At 50.9% G+C, this 11,270-nt stretch overlaps 2 protein-coding genes across 2 annotated transcripts; both read right to left on the bottom strand.

The window, feature by feature from the left end:
• Positions 1–677: 677 nt before the first annotated feature.
• Positions 678–1,853, bottom strand: scw4 (putative cell wall glucanase (Scw4); the record flags this gene model as incomplete). The annotated part of the gene is made up of 3 exons (XM_053103487.1): positions 678–1,526; positions 1,596–1,729; positions 1,787–1,853. The coding sequence occupies 3 exons, from the start codon at positions 1,851–1,853 to the stop codon at positions 678–680; spliced, it is 1,050 nt and encodes a 349-aa protein (XP_052953166.1).
• A 933-nt stretch (positions 1,854–2,786) lies between these two features.
• Positions 2,787–11,017, bottom strand: KD926_011226 (Glycosyl transferase; the record flags this gene model as incomplete). Its single annotated transcript, XM_053103486.1, has 7 exons — positions 2,787–2,969; positions 3,032–3,523; positions 3,580–4,090; positions 4,164–4,788; positions 5,226–5,491; positions 5,560–10,824; positions 10,881–11,017. 7 exons carry the CDS (start codon positions 11,015–11,017, stop codon positions 2,787–2,789), a joined length of 7,479 nt encoding a protein of 2,492 aa, XP_052953165.1.
• Positions 11,018–11,270: the final 253 nt, after the last annotated feature.

The following is an 11,270-nucleotide window of genomic DNA, read 5'->3' as shown; positions in this document are numbered from 1 at the left end:
GACACGACATGGCATGGACAGACAGCATGGAGCAAGGTATGGTATGGTATGGTATAGTATAGCAGAGCGGCGCGCATCTAATTGATTTTTCTTCTGGTCTTGTTTGAAAACGTCCTGTTTGGTATCTAGCTAGCATAGCATAGCATGGGTTTGGATCAGTTAGGGTTGTATGGATGGATGGATGGATGGATGGATGTACCCTACCTATAGAATCTATCTATCTATCTGATCTAATCTATCTAACCTAGTCTACTCTTTGCATGGCGTGGATCGGCTTACTTACCTACCTACCTATCTACCATCTCTATCGTTTTTCTTTTCGTCATCAGGTGTCAGTAGCTTCCTACGTTTGGAAAACAAAATCAGTAGGTAATTCGTTTGTTCGTTTATTCATTCCTCGTCAGACGGAACGGGCTGGGCCATCTATGCAGAAGACCCGGGTTGCTATGTACATGTACATAACATACAAGCATAAAAATAAGAAGTAGAGACATGAAAAGAGCAAGGTAAGGTAAAGATAACGATAGGAGGTGAAGGAAGAATAGACCAAGGTAGACTCAGTCAACCAACAGTAGTAAGAATAGTCAGGTATGAATAGTCAGGTATGAATAGAACGTTGATAGGATGGGTATCATATCATGTTGACGAAGAGAAGAAACAAGGACAAGAAACGCGAACTAACGCATTTCAAGGCCCCAGTATTTCTCAGTTCCAAAGGAATCCGGAGTATCTTGCTTCCAGAAATCATCGAAGGCAGAATGGAAGATGAGATCGTCCCATTGTCTATTGAAACTCTGGGACAGGGTCATGATGGCCGTGGCCTGGTTCTCGCGCGTGGGGACTGCCCGTCCGTTCGGATGGCCGTGGTGCGGCCACCCAGACTCCGTGATGACGGTGCGCTTGCCCCCAGCGGCCGCTGAGATCCTACGGGACTGATCCAGGGCATACGCGCCCGCGCGGTCGGGGGTCATGTTGGCGTCGAAGAAGGCATGGCAGTTGGCGGCGCAATAGTCAGAGGCCTGGCAGAGTTCCGGGTGCTTGAGGAGCACGGAGAAGGTATCGACGGTCACCACGGGGCCTTGGTAGCCGGCGCTGCGGAGCTTCTGACGCGCGGTATTGACGGCATTGACTACTTGGGGGACGGAGGCCTGTCCCTTATTGACGAGCTCGTTGCCGATGCTGATGGTGTGGAAGATGGACCAGTCGCGGCCGGCAACTCGGATGATCTCGTCGAGATTGGCTGGGAAGTTTTGGAGGTCAAAGACGCCGGCGAAGACGCGGATATGACGCTCTCGGGCGGCCTGGACGACCTTTCGAGTCTGGTCGCATGGCTCACCATATATACGCACGAAGCTGTAAGAACCAGCAATTTTGTCCATGTCGTGATTGACCTGGGCCTGGGTTTTGCAGGAGCTATCGTCGTTGAATGGGGAATAGGTCACACCAAACCGCTCTTGAGCTTGGGGTCTGGCGGGGGCAGCGGGCGAAAGCACGTTTGTCTCGGCGAACGAAGCATCCGTGGGAGCCTGGAGCACATCGGACTTAGCCACCAATGTTCGATCTTACTAGAGCAATGAGCTTGTATGGCTACTTACATTGACCGGGGCTGTGGCAGTAGGGATGAGGGTTTCGACGCTCAGGGTCTGCCCCATCTCGTTCACATAGACGATCACACTTGGCTGCTCATTCTCCTGGGCAACGTCCCGCTGTTCAAGCTCATGCTTAACCCCTAATTCAGGCCGTTAGTAAAGGATACGTAAGCTGTGCTATCGAGAAAGTGGGATACCAGAGGGGAGTGCAGTGACATGGAAGCTGAGCAACAGCAAAGCGACGAAATGTAGAAACCAGATCATTGTCAATCGATCTCACTCAACTATGTTCCCTAGAATGAGAAAATGTCTGGCGAAAAGAGCATGGATCCCAATCGCGATACAGGACCGAAAAGGTGGATCTTGGGATGAAGAGTGGTCGAGATATAGAGATCAAGAAGACAAGCTGGCAATAAGAGAAGACGCCCATTCATCTCAGAAAAGTCCAAGCTGACTGGGGAGGTGAAACCACCCCTCATACCAACAATTCACTGATTCCGCCAAAGAACCGAGGAAGGCTGGTCGAAGAGGGATCTGGACCATTCACCTGTAAGTCAGAAATTCCCCAGGTTGGCTATAGTCCAATTGTGGGGAAGAATGCCGTGAATACTTACTAGCATCCTCCGGGAATGTCCATTTCATATTGGCGGGGGATTCCCTCCATTGTCAGGAATGTATGTACCGCATTCCAGGGATCGGCATGATCGCATAGTAGATGACTAGTGCCTTGGAGTATGTCTCTTCAATTGCCCCCTGGTATCCCTTTCTTCAGTGTGTACTTGCATGGGTGAGAGCAAAAATGACACAGAAAAGAATAGTATTAAAAACAACATAACAGGTCTAATAATCTGGAATGGCCGAATCGAACAAGACTGCAATGAGTACAAAACAGTAAAAAGATGGATAATCTTCAACAGAATATTAATAAATGATACATGGGGCGAAACAAGTATTTCTGCCTTTTAGCAGCCAATGCCGATTAATCAGTCTTGGATATGCACAATTGGGGATCGAACATAGAATCAGTCAAGAGATCCACTGAGAATTTTTGCTGTACAAATAAAGAACGCAGAGAAGGGGCCTTGCAAGGGCGAAGAAGGTAATTAGGATGATGGGAAGAAGTCATGTATGCATCAATATGATAGGCTAAGTCCTTCCTACAGGGAAGGTTTAGGACGGAGGGATGAATGCAGGGATTTACTTTCTTTTGCTCAGAACCTTCGTGATCGCATGGCGGATTGTGGTTCCGGCTTTTTCGATTTCTTTCCTCGTCAAGCCGATCGTGACGCATACTTTCAATCCCGGCGAAACGACTTGCTTCGGTTCGAAATTGTCCTGAAGAGTCTTCAGGCGAGTAATCAGGACACCATTTGCGAGGCACTGCATCAAGGACAATGTTAGCTTGTCAGGTAACTAGCATATGATCAATCATCGCAACTTACCTCATCAACCACATCCTGCAGCAAGAACTGCTGATCCTCAACCGACAGTCGCTTGGCCGAGACTACCTCGGGCTTGATGACCAAGATCATAATCGGGTTCTCTGGCGCACTAACGCAATACACCCACTCACTGCGGGGGTCCAGCTGAGCCCACATGGCCTTGGTATGCTCTCGCAATTGCGAGACTGTTTCGGGGTTGGTCTGAAGGAGATTGATCGTGGCACTGGCTGTTGTGGACAACAGGGCGGGCAGTGCAGCAGAGAAGGTGTATGCGGCGGCCGAGATTCGCTGATGGTGGACGATCTCTTCGGAGCCAGCACAAAAGCCACCTCCTGCGACCAATGGGCCGGCCAGCGAGCCCACGATCATATCAACTTCAGCCGCATCGACATTCTGGTGCTCGGTGATACCACGGCCGGTTCTTCCGAGGACACCGAATGACCACGACTCGTCCAGGATGAGTCGGAACTTGTATTTGAGTTTCAATTCAATCTGGTATGTTCGGTTAGTCAGTCTGTCCGACCTTCACCGGAAGGTTGGGGACATACGATCTTGGGCAAATCAGTCATATCGCCGTACGATTCAAAAACGCCTTCCGTGATGATGAATCGTCTCGTAAGCGGTTTCCGGGCTTGTTCCTTGGTGACTTTGGCCAACACTCTTTCCAAATCTTCCATGTCGTTATGTTCGTACCAGCGGACCATGCTACGCGAGATCTGGATACCCTTCCGGATGGCGAAGCTGACCCCCTTATCGGCAACAATGATATCTCCACGCTTCGAAAACGCCGGGATGACACTCGAAATGGTCGAGAAGGCCTGCGCGTAGATGATACAAGACGCAGTGCCAAGGAACGACGCGACGTCTGCCTCCGTCTTCATGTGGACATCTTGAGTGCCGTAGAAACCGCGAGGACCGCAGGGACCAACACCGTAGTTGCGGAGAGTCTGGATGGCTTTTTCTTTCAAAGACTCATTCGTATTGAAATTGTAGAAATTGTAAGAGGCAAGGTTGGCAACGGTTCGGCCATTGCTCAATTTCGATTTGGGGCCAACGGGACTGTTCAGGGGTGACAAGAGGTTAACATCACGACAGAGTACAGGGTCAGGCAGCCGGATTTCAGGAGTATTACCCAACAATCACAGTTCTCTTATCCACCTCCATCTGCTCCAGGGCAGTCGGCTTCGCGACGAGCGGCTCAGGGGTCCATTCATCCACGAGATCATCGATTTCGTCCTCCGACAGCTGAACCACGCCGGGCTTGGTTGAGTACTTTGGGGCAAGCAGATATCGGACCGCGAACAAGAAGAGGAACAATTCGACAGCAGATCGGATAGGGTCATCTTGGTAGCTAGACTTTACATATCGCAGGAAGATTGCCGAGCCGGGGACCCGGTGAAACAAGTTTGCGAGTTCATGGAGGTACTCCGAAAGGAGCCGCTGGGTCTCCTGGATATCCATGACGGTAGGGGCGGGGATGAGCGCGCTCGAAGCGCAGGAGGAAAGCGCAGGCTCAGAACGCTCGGGCAACGTATCCGAGTATTGAGTACCTATTGTCTTGTGGTTGTCAAAGCCACGAAATGTGTTTCCCGGATGCAGACAAAAAGTGAAGGGAGTCTCGACCGTCGCGGCCGCTGAGCCTCGCATTTCCCGCCCGTGATCACGGCCCGCACGTGACCCAGGCATCCCCGTCAGGCAGCCGTCTTCATGGCTGGAGGCCTTAGGCTTACACTGGCTTCCTACGGAGTACAGTAGGACTACAAGTGATCATCCCCATGAAATTGAAGCAGAATTCATCAAAAAGATAAAGAGAGACGGCACAGTGGTGGCAGCATAAGGCACAAAGATGGAAATACAAGTCTAATGATCACATGGGAAGGACTGAATCGAAAAAAAGAAGACACTCTCAAGAATACAGGTCACGGTTTATAAGTATTGAATCCATTATTTGAGGGCGACAGAAAAAGAAAGTAAAGAATCAAAGATCGTACGCGCAAAGTCCAAAGAAAGCAAGGCAAAGTAAATGTATGAGACGCCGCAACAGCAACTTCAAGGCGCTGGATACTTTATACAGCTCATGTCCATGATTCCATTCCGAAAACAACCAAACAAAAATAGAAAATCAGGCGTTGAAAGATGCCACGGTTGGCAGGCATCTACGAGGTTGCAGAAGACGAAGGAGGAACCCACGCACTTTTTCCGTTTGGCAAGCCGCTACCAGTGTAGAGGCTAGTAGTGTCGTTCTTGGCTTTACCGGCGTCCAAAGGTTGTAGTAATTGTTCCGGGAAATCCTTCATCATCTTGTCTGTAATGATGTCCATGTTGCGAACGACAAGCGGCGCAATAAGAAGCACAAGGAACAGGACGAACATGGCGAAGTACATGATGGCGAAACGAACCACTCTTCTCTTTCGGAGCTTGGACTGCTTCAAGGAGTAAATGGGCGGGCGAATTTGACGACTGACGAAATAGTTAGTAGGTGTTCAAACCAGTGAGGATGTGACGGAGGGAGATGATTATTTGCTTACCTAGGGCGCAGCCAGAAGAGAATGATGGAGTGGAACTTGTCAACATAGGGGATGCAGATAGCGGGCAGCATGATGAACAAGATCAGATGGCCCAAGACGAAGTCTCCGGCGAAATAACCCAGTTCCGTGATCTTACAGAGGAATTCACGGCCAGGCTGGGTCATCGAATGCCAACCCATGTTGTACCATTTACCGGTCCACCAAGCGATGTTGGACTGATCGTTCTTGAACTCTCGGGTCAACGTCAAGGCAATGATAAGCTTGTAGATGAAACGCTGAATGGCGGCCATGGCAATCATGCCCATGACACAGCGGGGCCACGACCAATGCTCCAGGAAGAACATGACTTCGAAGATGATGAGCAGCACAATAACGGCAATGGCGTGCGCAATTGCAGCAAGAACAGCACCAAATTTCTTACAGCACATGCTGAAAATCGGACCCATACAGCAGGCCATGCCGAAGAACGCACCAGCAACACCAGCATTGACACCGATAGGTCCCAGTGCAACGATTCCGATACGGATAAGAGCGTTGTATGCTAGCTTTGGGTCGTCGGTGACACCGGTTCTAGAGTTGATGTAAAGGAAAGGAACAAGAGTGACCGCAACATAAACCAGAGGCGCCACGATCTCGCTGAAGAAGATGTTGGTGATGCGAGCTCTGGGAACATCACCGGAACCCTTCTCTGAGGGAACACCAAGAAGCTTGCGTTTGTAACCCGTGATGCGAGTACGAGACAGACGGCAGAAGGCAATCCATGAAGACGCATGGGAGCGCGAATTACCACGGGAGAGCCAGCGCAGATAGTCGCGGTAGTCAATGAAGAAGTCGTTCCAAGCAAACTGGTGAGGGTTGAACAGGAATGGCGAGATAATCAAGGCAAGTAGCGACACCCAGAACCAAATCAGAGCTGCCGACCACACGGTAGAGGTTGAGAAAAGCAGCATGAGCAGAGACCGAGCGCCGGCATAGATCGAGGGACCAGCAAAACGCGAATACAGCACACCAAACGGAATACGAGCAGTGGCGAAACCACGTCCGGTACCGATGTAGCGGGCACCTCCGAAAGACAAGTTCTGGTGCACAGCGTTGGCATAGATCTGGCAGACAAACACCTCGAACATGAAGGAGAAAGAGCCAAAATGCTTAGCCAAACGCATGGCCATACGCCACACTCCTCTCTCCGTCAATTCCTGGACGGCCAAGGGAACGAAGGAGATGAAGAACACGATGAAGATGGAAATGACGCAACGGTTGACCCAATCCATGATGGGAGTAAGGTTCGCACAGAAGGTTGGGCGCAGAGGATCAGTGATTGGGACATCGGGGTTGTAGTTGCAAGTGATGGTCTCATGTTTCAGGGCACCAAGGTTGACCAGGACAATCATGAACATCTGCACGGACAACATAATGAACATGTTGTTAAGATGGAAACCAGGGTGAGCATAGTAGAAAGACAAGAACCGATCAAGGGGAAGTTGAGTGCCGAGGTAATAGTATTCTCTTGACAGCATCTGCTCACCCATACCAGTACCAATCTTCGTGGTGAAGTTCAGAATAGAGCCAAAACCAAGATCACGACCCTTACCACACTGGAAGTATTCGCAGTGCTTGATGCGTCCGCCACGGGTCAGAGCCATCATACCAGCGTAGATATCTTCGTTAAGGTGAAGACCTTTCTGGGCCTTGGAAATACCACCTCGAGTACACATGAAAATACCGTTCAGGAAATCAGGGTGACCATAGTGCAACTTTCCACCAATCTGGGCAAGCGTACGAGCGAACAGAGTACCGAATGTTTGTTCCTTACTGGCAGCGACATCACCAAGAACACCAACGCTCTCGGAGAAAATGTATTCACGGGCACCGAGAATGGCAACCGGGTTCGTGTTGACAGAGGGAATTCCGGGGGTGTAAGGCGAGACGTTGTCCGTGGTCAATTCCTCAAACTCAGCAAGAACGCTACGGATCTTCAAGCATTCTTCGAGGTAGTTGTCCTGATTAGCATCAATGACCTGAATGTATTCACCACGGTAGAAAATGATCGAGTGGTTCTGGTTGTCCGATTTTCCGTCTCCCAAAATGGGGTTTCCAGAGAGCTGAATCCTGAATTTGGGTTTGCGCATTCCGTTGTCAAGAAGCTCACAGTGACCATCAATCAGGGCCGAGTACAAGCGAGGCTCCTCGCCCTCGTTGACAGGAGGTTCTTCGTCGAGGTAGGCAATCTGGAGATCAGGATAAGCGCGGAGGAGGAACTCAGTGTTTTCACGCTCCTCTTTGTTGAACTTGGCGTACCGCTGCATGGAAACACAGATCTTGAATTTGCGGCGAGCCATTCTTTCCAATTCCCGTTCAAGCTTTTCGGAGTTGCCACCGAACATCTGAACAACTTCAGGGTTTTCGACACGGTACAGAAGCTTGATGGCGCGGCTGTAGTTCATAAAGCCAGAAACGGTTCTGTACAGAGTCTGCGAGCGCAGGGAAGACCAGATTCGGGTACGCAGGGTATACTCAGGGGCAGCCGATTTGAAACCAATGCAATAGAAGGGCAAGTCATCAATCTTGCTCTTGGCAACATCCTTCTCGCTCTTTTCGTTTTCTCCGTTAAATTGGGAAGTCTCGTCAGCAAGAATCTTGGTGTCCTTGACGAAGCAGTCCCACTCGTGAGGGTGGAGCTGTTTGAGGTATTCCAGAAGCGTGACACGGGAGTAAGGCTCGTCCTCACGGATAATCTCACGGAGCGACAAGAGAATCTTCTCGCTGTAGTGCGGGATCAGCACGGTGAATGCCGGCATGTTGTCGACCGGAAGAGGCTCAGGCATGGGGGTCGAGAGAGACTGCGCAAAGAAGGAGATACGTCGCTCAGCTTCACTGCCACGGGGGAAAAATTCGGTCTTGAAGGATTGATCCTCCTGGGAAACGAAGAAGGTGGGCGCACGTAGGGTACGCTTGCCCTCTTGCTCAGATGGCACCTGGTGGTACAGCAACTTCTGGACATGGTCGATGGCGAGCAGATGCTCTCGGTACATGGAGATGATAATGGCATTCCACACCTGAGAGATCAGCACCTTGGGCTTGTACTTGATTTCCATATCCGTAGTCGCGAGGACCTTGGAGTAGATACGCTTCGGAAGACGCGAGAAGATGTTTCTCCAAGGAGACCAGATGGACACACCGAGGTAGAACGATCTGGCCACGGAGAAAACAGTGTTGCAGATAATGTACCACAGGTAACTATCCAGGAAGAACAGGGTCAGGTCCATGAAGAACATGAGACCAAGCAGGATCTGAGGCTGGGCATGGCACAAGTCTTTGGGGATGTACTTGACACCCGCGCACTGTCGGAGTTTCATCGGGGACAGAATGCGAATAGGGTCCTTGAAAGACAGCGTCAAGAAGAAGTACGATTCCGCAAGCTTAGCTCCAAAAACGCAGACCCAGAGACCATAAGACATCCACATATCATTTCCAGTCAAGCGCGGAAAGCTTGCAGTGAAAGTCTGACTGGCAACGTATTGGCGACCGTGTTTCTTCAAGTAGCTACCAAACAAGCCACCAAGCGGCATGACGGAGAAGAAGAAGAACGTGACGAGGGCGATAAAGAAGTGGACAATTCCAATCACGAGAGGAATGGTCTTGTTTTCCACATCCTTGGAAAATCCGAAGACAAACACACCGGGAGCCAAGTTGATGATGAAAACCAGGAGCAAGAACATCAAACGCTTGGTTAGATGCTGAGCACCCGCCCATAGTCGAGGAACGTACATCCACTCCATGATGGTAGCGAAAATCTGAATGAACGCAACTAGCGCACCACCAAAACCAACAGAAGACCAGTAGTAGGCACCGGGAGGTTTGTTGTTCAACTGCTGCTGGTAGTTGTGAGTGTAGAGAGTGGGGGCGTTGTAGGCAGTGAAAAACCAGAAGGAACCCAAGTGAATGACCCAGATACGGTTGAAGTTGGTGACCATATGGAACCAGGAACGGGTTTCCTTGTAGGTCTTGAAGAAGGCCTTCTTCCAGTTGACTTCTTTCAGTTTGAGCCATCTCTCAGCGGGCGGGACATCGACCAGTCGCGTCTTGTCCTCAAAGCCAATACGCTCAATACCCTCGGGGTACCAGAAGAGCTGGTTCATGTCATCGTATCCGATGATCTGGTTGTGGTCACGTTCACGCTTGACATACTTGCCATCAACAATTTCGTATCCCTGGTCACGGCAGTACTGGTAGAGGGGTGTGATAATGTCGTTCAGGTAAGTCCCCTCTTCGACGGGTTCAACTCGGTTCTGGCACTCGGGCGAGGTGTAGTAGTCATCGGCGCACTTGAAGATGAAGCAGAGACACTCGGGGAGGTAGCGGACTTGGTTGGCCTCGCCCCAGCAGCACAAGAACAATGCAAGCTGGCGGACTCTGTCATGCTGCGACATCCGGTTCATTCTCGTCTTCCATCTGTACTCAGCAGCCTCGAGACTGTTATCACCCGACAGTGCTTCCAAGGTCTCATCAACGTTTTCGGGGTTCTGTTCCGCAGCCTTCTGGGCTGCTTTGCGGGCTTTCCGGGTCTTCCGGTCCGCCTTTCCCAGCTTCATGTTCGCAAAACCCACGGCATCGTCCAAATCAAGATGAGCCGCAAAGTACCAACGACGATAGTTGGCGTTATCGCCACCGATGTAGTCCGCGTGGAGCGAGAGGAGGGCTTGGTTTGGCGTCATACGGGAAGCACGCGAATCCAGCTGGGTCATGAGATGGTCGTACATGTTGCGCATGCTGTCCCTCTGGAAACCGAATTTGTTCACCAAGTCAATGAAGATGTCTTCGATCTCCTCCTTGGACACTGGGATCTGAGCGTCCGAGGCCCAGGCGGGATAGGGCTCTCGTGACCGCTGGCCGGCAGGCAGAGCGTTCCCATAGTCCATTCCGTAGACCGGAGTTGAGGCTCCGGACGATCGATTACCACCGTAGGAGACTTGGGACGAGGGGGGGCGATAGCCGCCATAACCACGACCGTACTGGCTGTCGGCGTAACTGTTGTAGCGTTCGTCACCACGGCCATAGTAGTCCATGTCTGCCGCACGCGCGGTCTCCGACCTCATGGTGAAATCGCTGAAGGTTTCCGAGTCTTCCTCCGAATCACCCCTTCGTCCTCTACCTCCTTGGCCGGCATTGTCGTAGTACTGGTCGCCGTAGTAGTCGTCGTGGTGACCAGCATCGTAGTATCCGCCTTCCTGATGGTACGCACCGTTATCCGCGCCGTAGTAGCCACTGTCCATCGTCAATTTACACGATTCACCTTGCACTCTCTCTTGAGGTGAACATACCCTCTATCATAGTAGCCATCACCGTAGTCATTATGGTCGTAATAAGCCTGGCCATGCTCGTCCTGATAGTACGAGTCGCCATGGCCCTGATGGCCGTAGCCATCATCGTAGTGGCCTCCTCCTGGATGGCCCGACATGGTTGCGAGCCGATATTACAAAATCGATTAAGGGTTTCTAAGAAGGTTCGCTCGAGGTTAGCGTTCTGGGATCTGACCAGCCAATCCAGGAAGGTAGGGAGGGTGCATCGCGAGGTTGCCACATACAGGAATAACAACCCATGTAAAAAAAAAAAAAAAAAAATTCGAATGAATGAGCTTACAGCTAATGACACATAAACCGGAAACAGGCCTGATGCAGTGGTCGGATGGAACAAAGTTTCAAGAAGATCGA

Source organism: Aspergillus affinis (genome assembly GCF_023601865.1).
Source record: "Aspergillus affinis strain CMG 70 chromosome Unknown NODE_91_length_156827_cov_84_776504, whole genome shotgun sequence".
Lineage (NCBI taxonomy): Eukaryota > Fungi > Ascomycota > Eurotiomycetes > Eurotiales > Aspergillaceae > Aspergillus > Aspergillus affinis.
Note: the sequence above shows the minus strand (reverse complement) of the source record. Positions and strands in the feature narration are given on the sequence as shown.